The sequence below is a fragment of the Electrophorus electricus genome, chromosome 11 (assembly GCF_041902795.1).
Source record: "Electrophorus electricus isolate QZ-2024a chromosome 11, ASM4190279v1, whole genome shotgun sequence".
NCBI classification, from domain to species: Eukaryota; Metazoa; Chordata; class Actinopteri; order Gymnotiformes; family Gymnotidae; genus Electrophorus; species Electrophorus electricus.
The window spans coordinates 12,902,851-12,929,395 of NC_137507.1; the positions used below are offsets into that span (position 1 = coordinate 12,902,851).

General features: G+C 42.4%; 2 protein-coding genes across 4 annotated transcripts; one reads left to right on the forward strand and one right to left on the reverse strand.

The window, feature by feature from the left end:
• Nucleotides 1-724: 724 nt before the first annotated feature.
• Nucleotides 725-10,163, reverse strand: lemd3 (LEM domain containing 3). Of its 2 annotated transcripts, XM_027002216.3 has the most exons (13): nucleotides 8,596-10,163; nucleotides 6,802-6,842; nucleotides 6,284-6,353; nucleotides 5,986-6,062; nucleotides 5,517-5,596; nucleotides 5,212-5,357; nucleotides 4,925-5,026; nucleotides 4,739-4,841; nucleotides 4,294-4,472; nucleotides 4,092-4,173; nucleotides 3,749-3,854; nucleotides 3,480-3,558; nucleotides 725-3,369 (listed from the first exon to the last, which is right to left on the reverse strand). In XM_027002216.3, exons 1-13 carry the CDS (start codon nucleotides 9,992-9,994, stop codon nucleotides 3,206-3,208), a joined length of 2,628 nt encoding a protein of 875 aa, XP_026858017.2. In that variant the 5' UTR covers nucleotides 9,995-10,163; the 3' UTR covers nucleotides 725-3,205. The 2 variants fall into 2 exon arrangements, 1 of the variants encoding a protein (XP_026858017.2); XR_014126066.1 differs by lacking the exons at nucleotides 725-3,369; nucleotides 3,480-3,558; nucleotides 3,749-3,854 and having other exon boundaries at nucleotides 4,633-4,841.
• A 274-nt stretch (nucleotides 10,164-10,437) lies between these two features.
• Nucleotides 10,438-22,216, forward strand: wif1 (wnt inhibitory factor 1). 2 transcript variants are annotated; one of them, XM_035528336.2, is made up of 10 exons: nucleotides 10,438-11,004; nucleotides 11,194-11,333; nucleotides 13,372-13,480; nucleotides 13,661-13,801; nucleotides 15,491-15,586; nucleotides 16,016-16,111; nucleotides 16,277-16,372; nucleotides 19,997-20,092; nucleotides 20,382-20,477; nucleotides 20,928-22,215. In XM_035528336.2, exons 1-10 carry the CDS (start codon nucleotides 10,863-10,865, stop codon nucleotides 21,056-21,058), a joined length of 1,143 nt encoding a protein of 380 aa, XP_035384229.1. In that variant the 5' UTR covers nucleotides 10,438-10,862; the 3' UTR covers nucleotides 21,059-22,215. The 2 variants fall into 2 exon arrangements, with proteins under 2 accessions (XP_035384229.1, XP_081579543.1); XM_081723417.1 differs by lacking the exon at nucleotides 19,997-20,092 and having other exon boundaries at nucleotides 20,928-22,216.
• Nucleotides 22,217-26,545: the final 4,329 nt, after the last annotated feature.

A 26,545-nucleotide genomic window follows, 5' to 3' on the forward strand; every position in this document is an offset into this window, starting at 1 on the left:
CCCGCTGGGCTCACCTCGACACGGTGATATAGGTTAGGGAGGTTAAGAGTTATGTTCACATACGTTAGATTATTGAACTTTACTCTCCAGTGTTCTGGAGTATTTCTAGAAATAATTTTATAATTTTGACTAATTGGGCCTTCCAAATATGATCGCTATAGGTACAAACCCACGTTCTCCTCATCTATATTCTGCTAACTTTAATCGTGTTAACTTTATTCTGTCCATCCCAAATTGAAAAGCTCTCGTTTGGGGAAAAAAAAAAGATGTTTAGGGATTTTTTCCCCTTGTTCTTAAAGACCTTCACTGAAAAAAAAAAAAAAGTTACATAATTTGGAATAATGTCCACACTTACATACTATACATCTTCCTATTGTAAATAAATTGTATTGTATGCAAGTTTTATTGTATTATTATATATAGTAAAACTTTAAAGTTTTATTGTATATAATAATTGCTTGTATGCCCTTTTCCAAGTTCACTTACTTCTGACTTGGTTAAGGCATTTTTGTGAATGGAGTACATTAACTAAAACTGGCCTATTGTTTGTAAATTGTTCATCTCATGTAGGTAACAGATTTTACACATTAAATGCACAAAGGTTGTATAGCTAACGCACATCAAGCTATATCACTGAAACTGTTCCATTAATTTAAACTCTCCCAGTACTCTAAAACATCAGAAGTTAAAAAGTATTTCAATTCATGACCCAACACTCTTCAAATTACAAACCCCTAATAAACTTTTAATTAGAGCATTTTTACCAAGACAAGTGACAAATTACATTAAAACATGAAGCTTCAAAAAGCCTGGATTATTATACATTTTCCTCTCAGGTTTGTAGGTCCAGAATACTTGTCAAAACCATATGGACTGAGAAAGCTGCTGCATAATATTACATTTTACAGTTATTAATGTACAGTGTTTACATCAGATACATCAGAGAGAGAAAAAGAACATTGCAAATGCAAGTCAGGCACTGCTTTGGAGCCATGCCAGCCCAATCCAACTTTACATTCTCTTTAGAATACAGAGGGTAAAAAAAGTGAAAATAGGTCAATAGTTAACACCAGGCTATAGTCACAAAGGAAGATTACAATGATGTGTGGAAGTACACCAAAAACAAGTCCTGGCTTTGAATGTTTAGTGTATTTATTTTTCATGCATGAGCTCTGAGAAGCAGACCCCAACCCCACCTAGAGGCCTACTCGAATATGTTACCATGACAACCTAAGTGATAAGTGATTTGTATGAACTAAACCCATGGATCTGGATTTAAATGTTATTTTTTTCTTAAAATTCAACAAAATGGGAGAGGCGAGATCAACCATATCTGCTCTTTAAAACATTACATCATTTGGACAATTTATAAACGGAAATACATTACCAACAAATGCAGTGCCTGCCAATAAAACAGCACAAAAATAAGGCACCATTAGGTTACTTGCTGCAGAGTGTGCCAGGTTTTTGACCAAGTGTGCATTGTATATAAATCCCGCTCCAAATTCTCTGCCCAGTATTCACTGGCACTGCATTTTCAGTACATACAAAGCACAGACCAGCAATCACTGAAAATTAAGGGACAGATTTACCAAACCTACTAGCAACATCTAGGCACTGATTGGTCACAGAAGTTTGTCACTTCACTCTCAGCCAACACTCATGTTACATTCTTTGCAAATGCTACAGGAATTACTCAATCTGGAGCTTGATGTTTACTTTGGGGACAATGTTTATTTCTTGCAATTTATCATACAAATTAAGTAGGAAAATTTCAGATTACCTCAAAAAATCAATGCCAACCTTAATTAAATGGCTGGCATGTGTTTCATTATTCAAAAAGATAGGATTAACATACTTTCTGTTCATGAGTGTCTCATATATCTAACCTTTAGATAAGATTTAATCCTGCCACCAGCATAACTGCACAAGAATAGCACCTCCTAAAAAACAGCAATTTTTGGAAGAAAAGGGCAGAGAAGGGAGGTAAGATGGTAAAAATTAAAACAATAAACAAAGAAAACAATATTAACTGCGCCACTTAGCCAGACAAGATGCTGATGAAGAGGTGGCCTAGCTTCAAATGTGTTAATCAGGGATAGGTTTTCAATGGAAAAGTCAAAACCAGCCTGCACCAATCAAAAGAAAAAGCATAACTTTCAAAACAAAGAAAAAAACCAAAGTATATTGGAATACAATCAAGATGGTAAAAATGAGGCCAGTGTTCAGAGCTGCATGAAGGGGAGGACTGGAACATTAAACTAGAGAAAGCCAGTTAATTTCTCCACACATCTTTCATAGCCATGTGGCCTGTATAACATGACCCATTGTCAAAACCTCCCCTGACACTTCTCTGAGCTCAAATGCAATTGGTATAATTATTCTGTTGGCAAGAAATGCATTAGAGTTTATGACAATTTGCAGTTTTACACAATTTCAACCACCACCATTTGACAAAAAATATTTACAGCACTCCTTCTTGAGTGTGTGCATGCCATTGTTTTTGGATTAAAAACTACAAAAAGTGGGAATACATCAGCTAAAACATTTTCAGAGAAATAAACATCCACGTTATATGATACAATTCAAAGCTTAAATATAGGGATACTTTAACCCGCACATGCAGCTATGTACAGCCCCAAAGAACTCCTTTTAACTAAGGAGGGGAGTCAGCTGGACAAAATGCAGAGGGTGGAGAGCAGAATCACAGAAGGTCCAGCTCTCTCATATATTTCCTCAATTCTGAACATTAAAATAGATTGGAAGCCATTTTGTTTCCTTGTTTTATCTATAAAGACAGTTTGTAAACAAAAAAATAAAGGAAAAAGAAGATATACATTGTGTCCAATGCACCAGAGTCTTGGAGGAGGGATATAGAAAACAGAGCAGCTCTCCTAACCAAAGCTCTGACAGCTCCCCACATGTTCACCACCAGTCCTAGTGCACACATCCTCCCTCTACAGCTCAATTTCAAGGACGAGGAAGCTCACTGGTTTGTAGTAAACCGTCCTTGAGCACTGCTGAAGGGAGACAGCGGTGTCCTCCAGCCCGCAGTGACGGGAGAGGTCCTGGGATCAGTCCCCGCTGTGCTGGAAAGGACCCAAAAGAGGGGAGCCTCATGTGGAAGGAAGGGAGGGAGGGGAGGGGAGGGGAGGGGGGGGCGTAAGAGGAGGCGCTGGAGGCTGAGGAGTGGTCCGCAAGGCCCTCAGGAGAAGGCCAGGGAGCTGGATGGGCTGGAACGCTGGTGCAGACGGACCATGGTGTTCATGCTGGAGTTGGAGGGTTTCAGGGGCGTGCTGCAGGCCAGGGCCTGTGGGAAACGTTGGTGGTAGCGGTCCAGGCGCAGGTACTTCACAGTCACCAGCTTTCCTGGAGCAGAAGGCATGAGGGTCAAGTGCTCAGTACTTCCTAACCGCAGGTCATAAATAAACCCATGGTCATTATAACCTCCCCTCCATTATAATTAAAAAAGTACTTACCATCAAACCAAGAGCCGTGAAGAGCCTTGAAAGCTTTACCTGCGTGCTCTGCTGAAAGGCACTTCACATAAACACAGCCCTAGGGGTACAGAGGAGTTGAGAACTTTCATAACACCCATATGCGGCCCTGCATTCCCTAGCTTTAGCGTTGTAGCTTTACCAGGTCATGTCATTCTGCACTTATACTAATGATGTAGCTTCGTCTTTTCTGGCACACCAGCAGACAGTAACAAAGAGTGGTGTACTGAACAGGAGGACCTCTCACCCACCTCTCGTGAGTTCTTGTCAACAGCGATGTGGACAATCCCATCATTGTCACTGCATTTCTCCAGGATGGCTTCATGAATGGCAAGGTGCCAGTTTTCCCCAATCTCCCTGTTCAAATCAGAACACCCGGTGGTGAGGAAACATCTGGACTTTTAACCTCATTGCTTTGTCATCAGGCAAATTGAAGTCCATGTATACAAGCATCCCTAACACATATGAAGGGTCATGTTCACTGCTGTGCACATCAGTGCCTATATTGGCCAGCAACCTTCTTGGTGAAACTGAAACTGTTGGTGAAACTGTTTTCAGGATAGTTTCACCAGAGCCAATGCTTGGAGAACTTACATTACAGGGTCAAACATGTTGCGGATCTTCAGACATGGCGTCAAGCTGTTGGGTGGCGAATTTCTTCGATCCAAAGGGAATGCTGTGAAGAGCAAGTACAGGGTGTTGGATATGCCCAACAAGTGGGATGCCGTTCATCCACAGACTGGCCATTGCAGGATTCTGATGCACCAGGGTTACAATATGGCACACACAGGCTTACCTTTGCCCTGCCACACTTTGGAGGGTATGCTGCACATCTTGTCACAGGACATGGAGGGCTGAAGCCACCGCCACACGAGGAAATCAGCTCCCCCGATCCTCTGAGTTTCTGTCCGGATACGGGACTCATTGGCAGACAGAAAAGTTACGGCCCTGTCCCACACTTTCTTCATCTTCTTCCTGATATTTACACACATGCACATATATTCATATTTGCTCATAAAAACTAGTAACAGAGTCACTCAATGCTTAAAATGCATATTTAATTAATAAAGAAATAAAAACACGTTTCCCCTTATCAGTAACAACTGACTAGCATTACAGTTTGCAATTTTCATACCAAGACCTGCAGACACTGCAGCCTTCTGATAGACAGCCTAGTTTTCGAGGCTTTGAGGAGAAGCTTAGCTGACAAAGAACATGTGGTGGTGAGGTGGGGGTCAGACCTCTCCTGGGGCTGCACGAGCGAGTCCCGCACGTGAGGGATAGGCAGGTAGGGCTGCAGCTCCTTGTTGTCCTGACACGCCTCATTGTGGCTCCTCAGCACATCTGCGCATACACAAACAAGGCTCATCGCACACTAGGGAACGATGGCACTGTAGCAGGACAGGTGAGTTACATGGTGGCCATACCTATGATTCTTTCCACCATGTCATACATCTGCCTGGTCTCCTCCTCCTCTCTCCTCCAGCGGTACTTCATGTAACACATCAAGCCCCAGACAACACCTATGCCTTTAGGGACAAAGAGAGCAAAGGGTGACCAACCTCAAATAGTCTTAACTGAAGCTGAAAAGCACAGAGTTTGGAGTTTTACATATGAGGTCCAGAGACTAATTGTTGCCTCCCTTCATCCTGTTATAAACCAGAAACCTGATCCTAGACAATTACTGTACGGTAGGAAATGCTGAGAGTCGAACCAGTGAGGATGAGGATTGCTCTGTAGATAACAATTAAGAAGGCTCGCCGGAAGCGGCAGAGGAAGGACATGCGGGGGTGGGTTGACTCCAGACGATAGATCTCAGACACATCCTCCACTGGCTGTGTGGGGTCTGCTGCAATCAACCTGCAATCAAGGACAGAGAGCGCAGGAGCGCACACTTACCCTGCTGACCCACATGTGTAAAGGGATGGTCTTTGTAAATGCTGATGTTAACTGCATTTAGAAGAATGATAACAATAAATGAGAGAAAAGCTAACAAACACAATAAACTAATCACTTTACCTTATACCAGCAGTCTCTCCTGTTTTAATGATCCACTCCAGGGAAGATTGTATCCAGTTTTCATAATCCTTATTTCGGAGCTACACAAAAGCAATTTCACTGATAAGCATTTCCCAGTTCTGGAGGTGTTTTGCGTTGCTCAGTTTTTTTTAACTACTTCTAATACACCTACTAAACCATCAGCAAAATAACAAGCCCTTAGTGGATTTTGACTAGGTGTATCAGAACAAGGAGATCTGCTGAACTGGAAGATACTGACACAGACCAACCAATCAGAATAATTACATGTTGACTGACTAAGGGTTTGACTGAAACAATGGAATTACATGTTAAAACAGGATACTTCTAATTCAAGGTAGATACCCTCACACTGACACACTAAAATTAATTAAATGGTGCTTATTAAAGAAGTGTGAATGCCATTCCCAGCACATGAAAATGTGGTCTGGACATGCCAAACACAAGGTACCTTTAGGTACTGAGTGGCCTCTGAGAAGGAGATACTTCTGTTTAATGGGTCGGTGAGGTCTTTGCAGTCATGTTCTCCTGAAAGAAACACATCAAAATACAAAAAAGAAAATACATAATCAGTTCAATAATAATGTGTCATTGTTCAAAATGCAAGTTAAAAACAGCATAAAATTTATAATTCACACAAATGCAAATGCTAATGTAAATCTGTACAGAAACATATCCAGAAAAAAAAACCTATTCAAATGCACGAGCTAAACAACCACCATAGGCTACACACTAAAATCTAGAGTCACCTGCAATATCAGCCAGATGGTCATGCAGCTGGAGCAAAAGACTGAGGATGAGGTCCTTCTCTGTATTGTTCTAAGAGGAAAACAGCGAGGACAATGTTTAGGACGGCAACACGTTTACCGCTGCACTCCATCATTGCCATCATGTGATGAGCCCATTACACACAACAATTCAACAGAAAAACAGAACAAGAAAAAAGGAAAAAGGAGAAAGGTTTAACTCTAATATGGGTGCAATGTTCTAGAACAGGGGCATTCAAGTAATCTTCAGGATCTTGATGACAAATTTCCACATTTCCTTTATCTAGGCATGATGGTTGACCAATCAGTTATATTAGTTGTTCACTTAGCTACTAGTAATTACACAATCTAGGACCCGCCAAGCATTGGAATTCAACGTTGAATTCCTGTCATTGATGTAGATTTAATGAAAATTATTCAAACTGATATTCATGTAAACAAAGACTCTTATGTACTGTGGACTCCTAAAACTCTCTCAAAGAATTCTCAAAGTTACTTACATATGAGTTGTCAAAGACTGTACCAAATGGGTGGCTCTTGGCTGCAACACACACAAACACACACGTGCTATTACAGCAGCAAAAAGCTTTTCAAAGTCAGCCTAGATCATAAGTTTTAAAACATGACTGCATTTCCAGTGATGATTTGAGGGCAGACACATCACTTTTGCCTCTCTGCATGTGCACACACATGACTTCACACCCCCATCTGCAACTTAACAGCCAAGAAATAATACAGCCAGGGCTTCTCAATCAGACATGTTTGTTCGCTGAATGTGTGTATGGGGTCTAGTAGGAACCTGTAAAAAGATGCACAGCAACATGAAGACATCTCCTTTGATGTTAGGTGCGTGGACAATTTCATTGTGTTCTCTGCATGCTAACATGGTGAAGCAATCACCCTAGCCTAATTCCATCAGACCTTCTAAGGTATTTCAGCTACAGACGGGTCACTGAAGAGGCTTTGCAACATTCAGCACTGCAAATCCATTTCAGACAGAACCTGTACCCAACATACAAGCCATGTTAATATTTTACTCCACACATCAAAAGCTATACAAAGAAACCAGACCGTAGCCAACCGATGAGTGGTGAGGGACCCGGTCAGGCAGCCAGCTGGCAGAGTTGATCACTCTAGGTGTGCCAGCACTCGAGAAACACACAATTAGGCTGCTTTAGCCCATCTGTGACCTAGATGTCAGTCACAGGCTGTTCAATCAAAGGACCCTCCCTATGAGCCTCTTAGGGCACATCAGACACAGACAAACAAACATGCGCACATGCACACACTTACACAGGCACACAGACACGTGCACACTTTCAGAACACTGAATATAAACTTTGACTTGCTAAAATATTTACTTAGATCTCAATATAAATAATCTGGCCATTAACATTGAGGCATTTTTCCATGCCAGTAAAACAATATGACCAGAAGACTGTTACTGTCTAGTTTAATTGCAGGCATGCAAATTTCGTATTGCAAAGGATCAGACACTGACTAGAGGAATGGTGTAAAGAAGGCATGCAGCTCAGGAATGCTGCAAAGTGAAGCAGTGGATTAACACCATTTCCTGTGACAAATCATATAGATGATCCCGTAAACCACTTAAGAATAAGGCTGGAATGCTCAGAGATCAAACAAAGCTGCTCAGAGATCACACACAATTACACTGAACTTGAACCAGCTGAGCAACCGACAAATGGAAGTTCTTTTGAACTTTTCACTATTGCAGCACTATGGTAGGGAAACTCTGGGTGCCTGCGAGAGTCAGTCATACAATAAAGCAGACATTTAATTGCCCAAAGGGGTGTTCCACTCCTGTTCTGATGTCCCCCCTACAGGGCAACAGTGCCTGTTTCCTGTCTGAGGGTGTGAACAGTGCAGGGTGAAAACAGGTAGTGTGTAAATCTGACACTTGGGATTAAAGGAAGAAACACAGCCACTTCAACTGTTCTAAAGAAATTGCAAGGAAATGTCAGTGTTGGGTATACATAGCTAACAAAATGTGTGTGTATGTAGTCTTATATCTAGGCTAATTACTTAAACAGGAATGAAACAACCATAATAAACTGATTACACCTATAAAAGAAGCATAGACAAACACCAATCAGTTGCAGGCAATGACTAATAAAACCGCCTAAATAAGTAGGCTGCTCTTAGATTCTGAGATTCATAGGCATTCCCAATAATCAGAAGCCTGAAATTCTAATTCATTCTCAACCGAAACAATTAACTGACAAGACAATCATAATCGCCACCCGGGGAATTACAGCCAGAAACACAACACTTACCAACAACTCCCTCTGAAGCGCTGGACCCCCGCATCCGCAGGTACATGAGGCCAAGCACAACGAAAAACAGGCAGGCAGCGGTCAGCAGAAACATGGACAGGTAGTGTGCGCTGAAGCCGCCGGTCGAAGACACCTCTTCCCTTCGGAACTGCTGGAGGAGCTCGTCCTCGGGAACCGCCTGCTTATGTTTGTGGGCGGCCTGGCTGTAGCTATGGTTCGAGCCTGTGTGGTTCGAGTGGTTAGGTCGGTAGGTCGTGGACAGACTATTATTACACGAGGAAAAGCGAGGTCTGAGCCCGATCCTAAACCTGCTCGCTACGCCATCTCCGCCGTCGACGTGGTTCTTACTGCACCCAGCGGGCCTGCTGCTGCTAGTCTCCCCGTCCTTCTCGTCCATAACGCCGGATATGAAACTAGAACTTTTTGGATAACTGCGGTTGAACAAGCCACCGCTAAACTCGCTTGTTTCATCATCGTCCTCCCCCCGCTCCCCCATCACGTCTAGACTTCCAACGCCAGGAGGGTCATTTACTGCGATGATGCCCGACGCCTTCTCCTGACCACTCTCCGACTCCCGGACACTTCGGTACGGAGACGAAGCGGACTTCGGCTCACCCCTGGAAAGATGTCGGCGTGCTCGATAACGCTGGCCTTCACGGTCCTCCTCCTCGTCCGAATCGGAATAATCCCCGGCCAGCTTACTAGCGTCTGCCGCGTAAGACGCCCTGTTCCCGTTCACAGTTCGGCTGCTCTTCTCCGTCTCCTCTTCAGAATCGTCTCTCTCCTCTGGCTCGCCGTAATCGTTATCCTTCGCCACGCAGGACTGCGTCTCCCCCAAGTCCGATTTGGCCTGGTCTGTCCACCATGGAGATGTGAAGGCGCTCCGCCGCACCGCCGACAGCCCGAGATGGGCTCCGGGACTCCTCCGAGCGGCGGCTGGTGTTTCTTGCGTAGGCCTTACACACCGGGACTGCGGTCCCGAGCCTCGGTCTCTCCTACTGCCATTATGGCTCGGGCCTCCTTTTTTCAGCGGCGCTTCTGCGTCCGACTCGTCAGAGCTAAATCCCAAAACGAACTTCCCCGCCCTGTCCGTGCGCTTTTCGTTCAGATCCCGACGGCCGCCGGGGCTCGGAGCCGCGTTCAGGGGTGCCCTGGTCCTGAAGCCCGACGCTCCCGCCGCCGTGTTGCCGTTAGTACCGCCGCTACCGCTGTTGTTGCTGATGCTGCCGCTGTTGCGTCCTTTAGCGCCCCGGGACCGCTGTTGTTGTTGTTCCTCGCGTAGCTTTTTAAGCTTTTTTAGGTACACGGGCCGTGTGTTCTCAGTGAGCGGGCCCGGGGTGAACCCTAGACGTTTTAACTCGGAGAAAAGCTGCTCATCTGTTAGCTGCGTAGACGCCATTTTTGCACGAAACTCGCACAGCGAGCATTACAGGAAGTGACGTAGAAGTAGTAGAACCAGACAGTAAACTTGGGAGGAAAAAAAAGTTCAGACGTTCAGATAAGATGTTTTTGCTGTTTAATATCCATCTTATTTTATAGTCTAAGTAAAATCTGCAATTATGAGTCGTTTTGAATTGTTTATTAATTGTTTCTGATGCTTAGCTTTTCCGTGTTATTTCACTTTTAATTAAACATTTTGTAAAGTTTGAATTTTTAATCCAAACGTGAAATTTCATGTTAAATAATTTATAAACACAATCGTTAATTGAAATATAATTACAAAATAAATGTATTCAGCTATTGACTTATTTTACTGAAGAGCTTGCTCATTTTAGTTGAACACAGCGAAATATTTCGTTTGGGCGTTTTCACAAATGTAATTTAACAGTTAAATTTATGGGCGTATTATGTAAACATATACATACTGTTACCAAGTTAGAAATATATATACAAAAGTTTATTTAGATTTATATTTACATGCATCAATAAATATATAGGCCTAGCCTAAATGTTACAACGTTTCGTACAATATTCTAAATATTTTTGCAGTAATGATATCTTAAAGTCTACGAGTCATGATTAACTAATTACCTAACAAGGAACTGCAATTTCAGATCCTCACGTCCTCTTTGGCATATCACGCCACCCTGTGGTAGGGGTTCGGAATCACAGGTCCTGTTGTATACAAGTAGCCTGCGAAGCAGTGCAGGCATTTCCATTCTGTCAATTCAAGACGTAGTTGCCATAGATTTAATACGGGAGTTTAACACAAGGAGGGATACATTAATACTACATTTCACAGTGCATAAGCCGAAGGACTGTGCGGAATGGCTTTTGGGACGCCTATGTTTCAGCTGTATTTTAAGACTTACTTTTTTCTACTTTTGGGGGGTTTGGTAGTCGAAGCTGCCCCAGAGCAAGGAAGTCTGTGCATGTGGATTGATGCTAACCAAGCTAGGATATTAATAGGTAAACAGAGTTACGTGATGCCAATACTGATGTAGCAATATTTTTTAAGTATTTCTGCATTTTCTTTTGTGATCAGCATTTGAAGAGGGATTATTTATGTAGCAGTCTCTTTGAAATGAAAATCAAAGTCTGTATTATATTAGTCTGAGGAGTGGAATGCATTCAGTGGTGAAACGTTTCAATCAACAGGTTTCGAGGAGGATATTTTGATTGTGTCAGAGGGCAGAATGGCTCCATTCACACACGACTTCAAGAAAGCGCAGCAGCGGATGCCCGCTATACCTGTTCATATCCACTACGTGAACTTCACCTGGCAAGTGACTGATCAGGTAAAACAGGCGAAAGAGAATATGGCTTAGAGCATATTGCTTACAGGTACAGTAAACATATAACGTAATTGTCAGACTTGTTAGCACATATGTGTCTTTGTATTCATTTCCTTGAATTATGTGGGATTATGCAGTAACCATAATTAGCGATATTAAATATTAAGAAATAACAGTAAATGAATATGACGTAAAAAAAAAAAATGGGCAGAAAGCAGGAAAAAAATGTATGCATCGAGGGTATCTGAACAGTATTTTTGTTATATTAATAGTCGAAAAGTAAACAGTGCATTTTAAAGCAAAGTTTTCTTTTTCTTTTATATTTTTGATATTGTAATTTATATCTTTTGCGGCATTTTAAGTTTTGGTGTCGTAGTCCTGCGGCACGGATCAAAGCGCAAAGCTGCTGCGAGCCCGCCTCTTCACGCATGTGCCAAACATCTGGGCCTCACGTTCTCAGGCGCGTGCCAGAACCTTATTTGCTTTATTCTACTGGGAAAGGTCCGTTTGGACGGCTACTGCATGCTCACCCCTCTTTGGTGCTCGTCACTGGTTTGGTAAGAGCGGTGGCAAAATCTCTTCCACCGTACACGTGGTCTCCTTGTGCTCAGTCAAATGTCACATTTGACTTGAGTGTTATTCAAAGCTGGGAAGCCTGTTAAATGGTCAAGTAACTAAGGATAAAGACCACCAGCTATGTGGTGATGCAGCAGTGGCTCGGATAGTCAATTACTGTAGGTGTTGCACTCATTTAATTGGACCAGATGCTGAACTGTCATATGGCATGTCATTCTGTAGTACATTTGCAGTTTGAACGTTTTGTTACAAAGTGCACCAGGATAAATGCGTTGTGTTTATTGGCAGTTAGATCAAACTGGTAGGAGGGATTGGCTACTTTTGACTTGCATGGTATTAAATCTACACAATGATGTCAGTATTTGAAGTGGTATTATGGCACCAAAGTGACTCATACATTAGAAGATTTTTCTTTCTTTTATGTAAAGTTTTATGAATTTCCTATATTTACCATGCTTTCAAATTGTACATATTTAATTAATATACTGCATTTTCTGCTGAAGTCTAGGGTTTTTAGGTCTAAATAATTTAACAGGAAGAAAAAAATAGGTTTGAGTGAATACTGAGAGTATATGAGTATAAAAAGGGTATGTTGTGGATGCTATGAATCAGAATTTCCTTTTTGTTTTTGCCCTCTGCTAGATCCTGCATTCACAAATGATTTGTCCATATACACTGAGATCATAATCTGCAAATGGCATATTGACTCAGTGAAAAAGAGAGAAGTAAGAGAGAAGGGGAGAAAAAGAGGGATACAGAACAAAGAGAGAGGTGCAGAAAGAGGGAGACAGAATAGCAGGCAGAGAGAGGGCCCACTCTTTCTTGGTCTCTGTTACTTCGCACTTCAAAGCCTGCCGTGGAGGCTTAAGAACAAAGGCCTCGGGCATAAAAGGCTGGCGGCGGGCGTTATCTGTTGGTTATTCCCATTCAGCAGTAGGATTAGCGAAGCTCTCCACACGGTCTGCATGTTTTTCTCTTCATCACACACCACCCTGCTCCAGAAATCTTGAGAGGAGGACAGAAAAAGGGGAGAGAGAGAAAGAGTAAGAGAGAGCTGGGGAGAGAGCAGAATTGGATGCCACTTGCTTTCATCTCCTTTTGAGAATTTTTTTTGTGGTCTCTGTGTGTTTTACTGTTCAATCACAGCCATTCTGTCAAGTGTATAATTTTCAAAGCTTTGAGACCATTATTTAGGGAGGAAAGCCTTTCAGAGGGAAGCCCCAAACATATGCATGCGCAAACCATGAGGGTCCATTCATCCCTTGCAGATATATGTGTTCCTCCACTGGAATGATTTACACAGTGTAATTAAACTCATGAATCCGGAGCCTCTCTTTTCACCATGCATTCACTGCTTGGTCTCAAATGTCGGAGGCCCACAAGTCAATTCCACAGGCTTTAAAAAAAAAAAAAAACTTTAGTTATTTAAAAGAGATAGTGAAGACCAGGTCTCTTTCCAATGCAGGCTGAGTACTTCTACGAGTTCCAGACTCTACGTTCATTCGACAAAGACATCATGGATGACCCTACTGTCAACGTCCCCCGATTAGGCTCTGTACCGCACAAAGCTTCAGGTCAATAAGCACTTAATAGCATATCAAAAATGACAGGTTGCATTATAAATGATCCTTTGGGCCATGTCTTACATCTAAGGGGTTTGTGTATCCTAATTGAGTTTGGAAGGAGACACCGCACAGGCAGTGTTTCCTACTTGCATGTGATCGCTCACATGATAAATGGGTTTGCATGCGTAGTGGTGCAGGTAGGTTTCCCATGCCGAGGCGATCAGGACGGTGTTGCGGCATTCGAGGTCACCATCCTGGTGATGGACGGGGGTGGAAACATCGTTCTGCGGACCCCGCATAACGCCATCTTCTTCAAGTCCTGCCAGAGAGGTTAGGGTCTTCATGCATACCAGCTGCACATCTGTTTAGACTATTTAAGGAAATAAAGAAGTGCATAATGTTATACATAATCACATAACATAGGATCACTAATAACTGCATATGGCTAATTAAAAGGTTTGTTAAAGTAAGTTATGATGAATGCATCTAAAAAAAAAGGCCTTGCTTCAAAGTCGTGCTTTGTGTCAGTCTTTGGATTGGTGCTATGAGCTGCTTTGTCATTCAATCTGTGTGTTGTGCTGTATGAGACCATAGGAGGAAAGGCAAGCTGGAGGATAGGCAAACTGGGCAAACCTCAGTGTCTCGTGGGAACTGCGGCAGGAGCCTCAGCTTGCTGCCTGATGACAGACGACCCAAGTTGTGGTCTGTGGTTTCAGACCTCAGAATAAGCAATCAGCAGGTCTTCACTAGAGTGCACTAATTTAGGCACAAGCTAATGAACAGCTCACATTAAAATGATATGGAAGTACATAAACTACTGCATAATTTGTTATAGTTGATGGCAGAATTATGCAGAGTGAGTTTGCATCAGACAGTGAAGGCATATGTTGCATTCATCACGAAGCTGACATGATGAACCATGATAAGACATGATAAAAGTCATGGAAAGTAGGAGGAAGAGAGATGTGATATGGGTTACACTGCATTTCACACACAAAGGCCATCACTAGCCCGTGATGTCATGTGAAATCTGCCAGCTGCAGCAGCCCATGAGAATGTGAGACCAGAGCCACTCAACACACACACACACACACACACACGCCTACCTTGTGTTGCATTCCTTACACACCCCCTACACACAGACACCACAGATCAAATGGTCCATCTGCTGGAGTGTCCCAGTGAGCAGGAAGCAGTATGTTTCACAGAGGAAAGTGCTCTAGTGACCATCACGCAGGAGCACACAGCAGTCATGGAGCTGCCCTTGTAGCATAAACCTCAGTTGTGGGTTTCTGTGATGAAAAAGCTGACCCAAGAAGTGACCACACACTATATTAGATTCATGCTACTTCAGAGAAACATGATCCCGCATACGGTGTGCAAAAAAATCAACAAAAATACTTCATCTTCATCTGTGGGAATTGTCATCGCTGTGGTAAGCTCATATGAGCTCAAAGAGCTCACAGTGGACTCAGACTAGATTTGTTTCCGAAGAAGATGAGGCAAACACGCTAGCTAATTCCGTATTTGCTCTATAGCAAAGGGCTGAGAGCTGGTGTCAGCTTCTCCTCTGCAGCTGGTCAGCTGTTGCAAATATTCCAGACAGCACTATTGCTTATAGACAGAGAGGAAACTGTTTTAAAACATGTCTGAAAGCTACACTTGTTTCCGTGACATGAGCCTTTAATGTACGTTGACCACATGGCCTTCAGAGATGGCATGCGAACGAGAATAAAGCTTTGGCTAAACCTCAGCAATCCAAATTTGAAGCACTATATTGGATGCGACATGTTTCACAGGCTTGCGGACATCGTGGTTTCACCTCAAAGCCTTTGCAGTTTTTTCCTTCAGAATACTGCTGCTCACTTCTCTTGAAGACACAACTGCTTTTGAATTCAGTTGCCGCACTGTGGAAATGTGGCGACCCTTGAAGTGGTGGAGAAGATGCAGGGGTCCAGGGGCAGGAGAACTCACACCACGCCTTTGCTCTCTCTCCCCCTCTTCTCCTGCCCTCTGAAGCGAAGTGTCCTGGGGGCTGCAGGAACGGAGGCTACTGTAACGAGAGGCAGGTCTGCGAGTGCCACGATGGCTTCTATGGCACGCAGTGTGAAAAAGGTAACCCTGGTTCTAAAAGCCCACCAAAAAGTCAACCGAACAGCCCTTCTCCCCTGGAACCTGAGTCTTATACTCTGTTCAGGCAAACCAATGTCTCAGCGTTAAGCTCTGATTTTCAAGAGGGAGCACAGTGCATTCTGAAATATACTACATATTTCCAATTCCATATTTCCAGGTCTTATGAAAGACCTGAAACTCACATTTATAACCATTATGTATTTGCAATCTTAAACTTGGATTTATACTGGATTAGATTTAAAAGATTACTTTGCTTTGACTATGTCACTATCCAGACTATATCAAGGCATTGTGTTGCTGATTTGCAAAAAGGTTGTTTTTAATAAAACCAGAACTTGCTTTATTTTATTTGATCATGTTCGGATATTGTGAAGTACATCACAGGAATGACAGCTTGTGTTCTGCTCTCAGCCCTGTGTTCACCACGGTGCATGAATGGAGGTCTGTGTATGAGTCCAGGGCTGTGTGGTTGTCCCCCAGGCTACTATGGTGCCAGCTGTGAGAAAGGTAAGAGGGCGTTTCACCCTAAATCCTGCATGAATTGTCTTTTTGATTCTGACCATTGAAATGTGGCACTGTACTTTGTCATTCTTACTAGTATATTTTACATTCATGCACAAACCGCTTGACCTTTGGTTAGCCTTAGCTGGACTCACCTTGTTCTGTTTGCAGCAAACTGCAGCACTACGTGTTTTAATGGGGGAACTTGCTTCCATCCCGGGAAATGTGTTTGCCCCACTGGCTTTGAGGGCAGCCGCTGTGAAAAAAGTGAGTACAAACAGACCTCTCATAAGGCCATGTTAGCCTGTGCAGAGCAAGAGTCCAGATCTATGGTCAGTTTTACCTAGCATATCCCAGTGGATACAGAAGGCAACTGAGTCAAGATCAGCTACTCATAGTCTGGGTTTTTACAACATGGCCTGAAAAGCTACTTTCAATATTACTATGTATGCCCCCATTGACCATATGTGGTACTAGTAGAGATTTCAGCAGAAATGTTGTGAACTTTGTGAATCTTGGCCTTTACATTTTCCATGATTAACCAATAACCAGACCAGAGGTAAGAACCTGACTGAAAAGAACTCTGTGTCTCATGCTCCAGTGCCTGATTTTAAAGAAAAGGGATTTGTCACTTAGTTGCGATGCTCATATTGCCACATACCATGTTCAGAGCAGACCCTCAGACAAACTTCCTACTGAAGTGTGATCTTACGATTGTGGAAAAAGGGCCAGCATCTACGTTGGCAAATTTAACTTTGTGCAGTTTAATGACAACCACAAGTGCTGACTTCCAGCCAGTGAGCTGAAGGTATTAATACCATTAGTAGTAGTTAGGCAATTACCTGTGTGTGCATGAATGGTAACACAACTACTATCAACACTATCAACTTCATCCCTTTGTTACAATGTGAAATGGTATTAAAATACTGACAAGCTGCAGACAGTGTTTTGGCTAATGAAGGGAACATTAATATATGGCAGCAAATTCTAATGCTTGTAGATATTATTTTTAATATATATGTTTAGTCTGGTTAATGTCTGTACATTCCCCTTGATGTTTACCTTTCATCCTCTTCTGTCATCATGTCTCAGCACCCCAGCTCAAAGACAGGATGTTTTCACACTATGAATTATCACCTTTCAAAGGCAGTAAATCATACACTCCCGCTACTTGATATGTCAGGGGAAAAAGCATTAAGACATTAAAACCATTTATCTTAGGACGCAGATTAAGCTCAGTGCTGGAGCATTCAGGGCTATCGGTGGAGAACGGAGTGATGTAGTATTTCCAACACACCACATCGTCTTCATCTGCAGAAACTGCCCAGAAACAGCACCAAACTCATCTTAGCCCTCTGATCCTCTGTAGGATCAGGTAACGCGCTCTCTGTGAAAACATGCTTTGAAAAGCGGCCTTCATGTCGAGTTAAGGTTTTCTTTCATCAGTAAAGATATCATCAACAGTTTCTCCATTTCATCTATATGTAACAGCACAAAAAGTCCACTGAAATTTAGTGGGATTCAGTCATGTACAGATCATAAGGAGATCTTCAAAACTATACATCCACACCCTTGTTTTTCAGATGTGTTAAATTTCCCCTCACATTGTTTCAATTACTCTTTATTTTTATATCCCATTGTTGGCTGTTAATTAGCTGAGGGCTTTAAAAGCTGAACCGGTGTAATTATTTTCTTTATGATGCATGATGCATAGTTTCCACTGCTTAATGGATTTTATTAACCCTGTACAGTCCATGGACTAGCTGGTGTGTCCGGACTCCTATTTTTCACTTTTGAAGCTAAATACAATTATTTTAGTCTTAATGGAGTTACAGAATAATTTTCAGTAGTTACTGAATCATAACTAAATTCCTTATGAATGATAACTAAATAATAAGCCTGCAGTAATGAAGTTATGTTACATGCCTATAGTCACTAACACTTTTTTTTCAGGTAATAACTTTTGCATTGTGTGTGTGTGTGTGTTTGTGTGTGTATATGTGTGTGTGTGTGTGTGTGTGTGTGTGTGTGTGTGTACAGTAAGTTTACATACCCTGGCAGAATTTGTGATTTCTTTGATATTTTTGTCAGGGAATAATAATGATAATACAACAACTTTTCTTTTATTCATGTTTAGTGGTTGGGTCAAGCCATTTATTATCAAACAATTGTTTTTGCCCTTTTTAAAATCCTAATGAAAACAGAAACTACACAAATGACCCTGATCAAAAGTTTACATACCCTGGAAGTTTTGGCATGATAACATACCCACAAGTTGACACACAGGTTTAAATGGTTATTAAAGGTAACCATCCTCACCTGTAATCTGTTTGCTTGTCAATCAGTGTGTGTGTATAAAGAGTCAGTACGTTCCTGACAGAACCATGCATAAGACATGGGGAAAGCAAAAGAATTATCAAAGGATCTGCAGGAAAAAAATAGTTGTATAGTAAATAGTAAAACAGGAAAAGGATATAAAAAGATATCCAAGGAATTGAGAATGCCAATCAGCAGTGTTCAAACTCTAAGAAGTGGAAAATGAGGGATTCTGTTGAACCCAAAGTCAGGTAGACCAACAAAAATTTCAGCTACTACTGCCAGGAAAATTGTTCGGGATGCAAAGAAAACCCCACAAATAATGTCAGCTGATATACAGGACTCTCTGAACAAAAAGTGGTGTGGCTGTTTCAAGATGCACAATAAGGAGACACTTGGAAGAAAAATGCATGGTTGAGTCGCCAGAAGAGCCCTTACTATGCCAATGCCACAAAGCAGCCCACTTACAATACGCCAAACAGCACAGAGACAAGCCTCAATATTTCTGGAGCAAAGTTATTTGGAGTGATGAGACCAAAATTGAAATTTTTGGCCACAACCATAAACGCTACATTTGAGAGAGGAGTCAACAAGGCCTATGATGAAAAATACACCATCCCTACTGTAAAACACGGAGGTGGATCGCTGATGTTTTCGGGATGTGTGATCTATGCAGGCAGAAGGCAGGGTTAAAATTGATGGCAGAATGAATACAGCATTTTATCAGAAAATACTGGAGGAAAATTTGCACTCATCAGCCCAGAAGCTGCGCATGGGACGCACTTGGATGTTCCAACATGACAATGATCCAAAACACAAGGCCAAGTCAACCTGTCATTGGCTACAGCAGAAAAATTGGAGGTTCTGGAGTGGCCATCTCAGTCTCCTGACCTCAATATCATTGAGCCACTTTGGGGAGATGCAAGATGCAGTTCATGCAAGACAGCCCAAGAATTTACAGGAGCTGGAGGCATTTTGCCAAGAAGAATGGGCAGCTTTACCATCTAGGAAAATAAAATGCCTCATCCACAACTACCACAAAAGACTTCAAGCTGTCATTGAATGTAAAGGAGGCAATACACGGTATTAAGCACTAGGGTATGTAAACATTTGATCAGGGTCATTTGGGTAGTTTCTGTTGTCATTATGATTTTTAAAAGAGCAAAAAACAATTGTTTGATAATAAATGGCTTGACCCAACCACTAAACATGAATAAAAGAAGTTGTTGTGTTATCATTATTATTCTCTGAAGAAATATTTAAAAATCACAAATTCTGCCAGGGTATGTAAACTGTATGAGCACAACTGTATGTATATAAAACTTTATTTATGCTTGTTGGTTATGTACTGTATCTTACTAATGTTAGACCAACACAGACTGACTACTCCATTTCAACCAGCTACAGCAGCTTGGCACTTTTCTTGGTTAGCTCGTGGATACTGAGTGTTGGCAAGCGATGCTGAATATCGGCTCAGTATGATTATTGGCTGGGTATGCTGAATTTTGCGATGCTGTATGTGGTGGTGTGTCTAGTGGCGGCTTTAGCAGTGTGGTTGTCATATTTCCGTGGTAGGTAAATGCCGGCAGCCATGCCGCAATGGAGGCAAATGCATGGGCAAGAACAAATGCAAGTGCAGCAAGGGTTACCATGGAGATCTGTGCTCCAAGGGTGAGACTGTCCATCACCATTCCTCATCAGCTATCACACAATCATTTGTGTGTATTCTCTGTCTGTCTTTGAAAAGATGATGAAAATAAGTTGTTTGTACTTCTTGTAGCTGTATTGTAAATGTAAGGTTATAATACACACACTTAGTTTAATGAACAACCGGTGGTCAGTGTACTCAATGAACAGACTAACTGCTTCCGGACATTCTAAACAGCATTCCCCCCCCCCCCCCCCCCCCACTAAATGTAGAGTCTGAACATGTCTCTGTGTGTGTGTGTGTGTGATGCAGCTGTCTGTGAGCCCAGCTGCGGAGCACACGGGACTTGCTTAGAGCCCAACAGGTGTCAGTGCCGGGACGGTTGGCATGGACGTCACTGTAATAAGAGTGAGTTAGCAACCCGATCGCACCACAAAACGAGCCCCCCCCCATCCCCACCAAGACTTCACTCCCCTTCACAATCCCAAACATCCATTTTCCCAAGCCCAGCCTACTGATGGCAACCTGTTTATGGATGACCTCACATAATCTACTGTAACCTTATAGCCTTCCTGGGCTCTTCTGGAGGCTCAAGTAAAATGTTGGGCAGGCATGTCTCTTCCCTGCGGCCAGGAGTCATTCACTTCTGCAGCAGTGGAGGGAGGCCTGCGGCTTGCAGGCTTTGTGTTATTTCTAACAACCATATGCTGCCATTCTCTTTATACCAGATGTGGTCTCAATCATTAATTTAATGACATTTACTAATGAGCTGTTAATTAATGTGTATTAGAAAATAATTTCTTATTAGGCTTCAGTGTTGTCAGTCCTCTAACTCTGCCCATGTCTTTGTCTTCCCAGGGTATCGCGGGGGATCATCAACGATCCCCCGCCCCTCCGGACCCAGGCCAAAGCCCCACACCACATCAGAGAGGGAGCTCAGAGTGGCCTCTGACACTAACCGGCCCTCCGACACCAACTACGTTGTTTAAGCTTCCTGGCCTGTGGCCTCCCCAGGGGCCATCGCTCATCTTGACCTTCTTCAGATCCCCAGCATCCTTCCTGGGATCCTTCCTCCCTGGGTTGCTGCTTCCACCCTCGCCAGACTTTTTGTTCATGTTCCTGGTATCCCCTTTCACGGTCAAAGCCCAGATCTCCACTCCCTTCTGGCAATAACCCCCCCCCCCCCCCCCCAGTCTCGCAGACGCCGGTGGGGGTGAGTCACAGGCTGCTTTGTCTTCAGTGGGGTTCGGCCTGCGATGTTTTGCAGGGAGGCTTGTGGCTCTACTGTAAATATGGGCATGAATCACAGGGAGCACATTACAGACCAGAGGCACTTTTGGGTTTGTGTGACCTGAATGAAGATGGTAACTGCTGTTTTCAGTTCATGTTCTTTGGTTTAATCAACATTCTTTTTCTACACATGGACAGTGAATGGCCGAAGATCTCTCTGAATACGTATGCTTGCATTATGAGAAGTTTTTCCAGCTTTACTCTGTAGTTACATGCCATGTGAAATGGAAGTATATCTAGGTGTTATAATAATGTAGGGTAGTCAATGCATACTTTTGTAAGTTTCGATACTTAGTTGAAGTATAACAATGCTGTTAAGCTGCTTCATATATAATAGACATAGGAAAGTGCTAAGGAATGGATTGTTATTTTCATGTGGGTGTGATATCAGTCAAATAAAGCCACCTCATACTTGAGTGTCTCCAGCATGCCATAAGCTGAGCTCTTTCAATTGCTGACAACAAGCATATCACTGTTGGTGCTGTATCTACTGTAATTTTGAACAGTGGCTAAACCATAGTCAGTGAATATACAAAATTCTCCATCATTTACATTTTGATAATAATACCTGATTATAATACCTGTAAAAATTCCTAAAGGTATTTAAAACATTATTATACCAGTGCTTCTCAGCGGGCCTTGGTTCCCTACTAATACCAAACATCTTCAGACAGTTGTATAAGCAGCAGTATTTTTATCCAGTGTTAGTCATTTCTCCCATGTGCTGCTGGGTCTGTGTGGGGGGCTGGAGAAGAGAAGAGGGTAGCTGAGGTTTTACAGGCAAGTAGCTTCAGCAGAGAACCAATGGACGCTGAAGTGTTAGTCCCCTCAGCAGCTGCCTCACTTGACTGACACATTCTAAAACCTCTGCAAATTACACGTTGAAATTTACGGGGGGGGAGGGGGAGTAAACGTGGTTTTTAAAACATTTATAAAGCCTACGTTTTAGTCAGAGCTGGAATTCTACATGATAAAATGACTTCAAGAATTTTAGAGACTGAGCAGGCCAGACCGCCACTGATCAGATATGCATTATATCTATCACTGTTATTTTGTATGTTATTTGAATCTTAAACCAAATCATGTTTGTTTTGCTCTTGTGTAAAGTGAAAGGCTGTGTCATCTGAAAAGAATGTTCTCGTTCAATTACCAGCCCCATAAAGTAGCTGCAAACACCTGCTGCTGTTAATGAGCAGATGCCATAGAGCTGGTCCACCCACATATCACTCACAAACTAACCCCAAATTCTGATTCACCCTCTTCCAGCCCAGCCTCAGGGGTACACACACATCTTGCTTAAACACAGGATACTTCATATAGCTTCAGTGGTAGACCAGCTACTAAGCAGGGAAAATACTTTCTCTAAGAAGTTGAATATCTATACTATGGAAATCATTGGGGCTTAATTAAAAAGTGAAACACTAATGATAAAATGTTTTGTTTTGTGCTATTTAACAAAGTGAATCATTTATCTCTGTCAAACCCCCCCCCCCCAAAAAAAAACCAACAAACAAACAAAAAAAAAACTTATGGACTGATAACATTAAACCCAGAACCAATAACATGTTACTCCATTAAACCCCAGCTCTGCTATTCTACTTCACTGTCATCACAGGAAGGTTACGAGAAGGCTAGAGAAGACAGGGTAATATAACTAGGCGGCAGGGCAGTGGAGCGGACCTGATGACGTAGCGGCTCCACCCAGCTCACTCACCCTCCTGCACCAAGAAGACAGGCACCCTGCCGCCTTGCAGGGTCACCTTTCATGGGGAAAATCCAACGATAACAAAAACATGCTGTGGAATCTCAAAAATGCACCCGGCACGCAGAACGGCAGTAACCTGGGATACAGGCACCATGTCCACAGCTCTTTATAGTTTTGGTCGATGCTCCTTTCAAAGTTTCCTCTCACATCTGTATAGCCTGCTAGGGGCACAGACAGTCTGCAAGTGGTCAGATGTGCTCCAGTTATGGCTGCCTCGGCAGATGTACACCTGATTCCTGTAGCACATTCATGAGGACTATGAGCCCACTTTAATTAGGCTTGTAACTGTTGAGAGAGATGGGACTTTTTTTTTTATCATATGGACAGGGCATTCCTATTGCCTTCAGTTGCACCAAGAAGTGAGGAAAAATAATTCAGAGTTCTTTTCAAATCATCTGTCAAAACACTGTCCTGAAGGAATGATACCCTAGATGATTCTCATGGAATATGTGCTATGCTATGTTGTTAATTATAAGTAAAATAAAATAAGCCTGATGGATCAGGGGGTGCTCTCTGTACCAGCTTGAAAAGTCCCTTTCTCAGTTTGGAGGTGAGCAGTGGGTTGGCCGCTGCCATGGCGATGCTCCCATGCAAGGCTCCCGTGCGAGGCACTCCCAGTAAGAGACACACACTGAGAGGAAGACATCAAAGGCCAAGTGAGAGAATAGGCTGTTTGAACCAAGAGCGGCGGATGAGCTCTGTATCTCATCCATAATCACCATGCGGAAAACAGTTGGCTCAGAGCTGGAAAGGGCATGGCGTGGATGTGGGTGGTGGGGGGGGGGGGGTGAGATTTACAGCGGTAAAGTACACATCTGAAGGCATGGTGATTAACACCAGCGAAAGGATGTTCATTCATGACAGGATGCAGAGATACAAACATCCTGATATCCAGGTAATGCTGTGTATCTCCCACAGTGCCCTGCAGGAAATGAATACACCCATTACCCCTTTAATGAGCGCTAAATATGCACTTGCAACATAACTGTTTAATAGAGTATGAATGACAGGTTATGCTCATATGCATGTGTGTGTGGTAAGGCCTTCAGATCTGGTCATAAACATAACAGTGGCAGGCAGTATGTGTTTTGGGGGAGTGTTTTATGCTCAAGTGCAGCACTGGGAGAGAAAAGACACTGCTGAAAGGTCAGAGCACCTAGGCTCAGCTCAACCTAGGCTCAGCTCAACGCTCCGTTTCCTTAAACATAAGGCGTGAAATAGGCTGGATGCAGCCCCCTGCAACTCTGTCGAGAGAGGGGCACAGTGAGACCAGAGGCAAACCTGCTGGGCTGTCATCGCACAACACACCCTAGCACACAATGGAAAATATGCCTAAGATTACAGCGGTGCAAATTAGAAAGGAAACTTTTAAAAATGCAAGAAGGATAAGCAAAAAAGCAACTTGAAAGTGCATACAGATTTGTTTCAGACCCTATAGACAATGGCAGGACAAGGTTTGGGTGTGTTTTCAGGAATATGTACTGTACTGTGAATATGTGCATAGTGTATTGGCCGCATATTTGAGATTTACTGGATATTTGGTCACTAAAACCCCTGAAGTACTACTAGTGTGTGCCTTTGTTAGACTGAGAAAGAAGAAATGTAACTGGAAATGGAAAAGAGGCACATGGAATAGTAATTAATAATGTAATTATTCATAATTTAAGAAAATAAATGTCCGTATAATCATTTATTGTTATGTCTCTGAATATGCTATATGTGAATATGCGTATGGCTAGTAGTATTCTTTATGCATAGGGTGCTCTGACTGCGGACAGCCCTGAATGGACTGTAGAACGTGCAGGTGGTACACCCTTTAGTGAGGGAGCAGCAGTGAATGCGGATCTCCAAAGGACAAGAGCTCTCTCTCCTTCTAACATCAAAGCCTTGCTGTCATCCCACAAGAATTTCCAAGTGCCCCCATCCTGCCTCAAGAAGACCAGCCAGCCTGGAATTTTAAGTGGATTTCACCCATCTTTTCGGAGCTTTCAGAATGGGGTTTGGAGGAGAATGGATGGATGACTCATTGTGACCCCTTAAACAAACTGGGACCACACTCAGATTCAGATGAGGTAGGGGTTTACACACACACACACACACACACACACACAAACACAATCTCTCTCTTTACTTTTCAGATATATTGTTTGTCTTGTATGTCCAAATACGAACAAATACCTAAAAACATACATTTCTGGTATCTGAAACTGTAACCTAAGCACTTTGCCTTTGATTCTTTGTAACTGGAAACTAATCTCCTGTAAATCCACTAAACCTATATTAACATATTTTATTATTATTTCACCAATTTATAATAAGGTGTCTAAGAAGGTGCGTATCGGTGGCACGTCCAGGATTTCATACATGGGTGACAGGAGCACACTAAGAGGTGGCAACCGCCTAATTATTTATTCAATTATTTCAAACTGTAAAATTAATGACCATGTAAAGACATTTAAATTTTCTCCATAGTTACTAATACTCAAATTGGTTAATTGATTTAGCCTAATATACATACAGTGCTACAATAATTATCTATAATAATAAATCAACACCAAGAGCTGCTGTCCTGTTCGTGTAGTTTGTCTCTCTCAACATGAATCTAATCTGCTTCCACCTTGTCTAGCTCCACTTCATCTATCTTACTGTTTCTTCTTTTACCATTTATTTCCCTATTCTGTTTTTGGAGGAAATAAATTCCTCCAATGTTTCCCTTTCTCTTCCATTAGTTTTTTTCCACAGGATAAAAACAAAAACAAAGAATAAATGTGCTTATCAATGAGTGATTTATAGATTTAATTCATTCATTTTGTTCCCCAAACCCTCCATGTCATGTTAGTCTATGAACAGAAATCCCATCTGAACGCACGTTTGTTATGTGCAAATTCGTTATAGGAAAAAATACTCTGTAAATTTTACTTTTCACAGCCATGTTAAAATAACATCACAGAATTTCAGCTTGGGAAAACTATAGATGGTTGGCCATTCAAATCTACTTTTCCTACTTGGGAGTCGGAAACTTCCCATTTCCTATTTGGTCACGAATGCAGCACTAAAATGCATAAATAAATAAATGCATACTCATGGAGAAGAGTGGAGAATAGAGGACTGTAATTGTTTAAAAAAATTTATTTAGGTATTTTCTCTTGGGTGAATGTACTCCTGCTGCATGTTTTCAGAGCCCAGGCCCCCCGTTCGCAAGTGGATAATTAGCTAACTCACTTCATTACCAAAGTCATTTCCTAACGCTTGGGGTACTTGCTCCCCCTTGCGTCAGAAAGCTAAAGATGCAAGGTTTTTTTTTTTGTTTTGTTTTTTTGCTTGCATTCTCTGCCTAACACAATGGCTGACCAGGAAGCTCTTCAACCTCTCAAATCTCTCAATTCATACGAGCCTACGTATATCGACTTTGTCAATAAGT

What these genes read in the sequence shown, in the direction of transcription:
- lemd3 (XM_027002216.3), bottom strand. Translation starts at nt 9,994, where the DNA reads ATGGCGTCTACGCAGCTAACAGATGAGCAGCTTTTCTCCGAGTTAAAA. An exon ending in CCATCTGGCTGATATTGCAG is followed by an intron (nt 6,063 to 6,283) that starts GTGACTCTAGAT and finishes TGTTTCTTTCAG; the next exon opens with GAGAACATGACTGCAAAGAC. An exon ending in CTCGTGCAGCCCCAGGAGAG is followed by an intron (nt 4,473 to 4,738) that starts GTCTGACCCCCA and finishes TGTAAATATCAG; the next exon opens with GAAGAAGATGAAGAAAGTGT.
- wif1 (XM_035528336.2), top strand. Translation starts at nt 10,863, where the DNA reads ATGGCTTTTGGGACGCCTATGTTTCAGCTGTATTTTAAGACTTACTTT. An exon ending in TGTACCGCACAAAGCTTCAG is followed by an intron (nt 13,481 to 13,660) that starts GTCAATAAGCAC and finishes TTGCATGCGTAG; the next exon opens with TGGTGCAGGTAGGTTTCCCA. An exon ending in CTTCAAGTCCTGCCAGAGAG is followed by an intron (nt 13,802 to 15,490) that starts GTTAGGGTCTTC and finishes TGCCCTCTGAAG; the next exon opens with CGAAGTGTCCTGGGGGCTGC.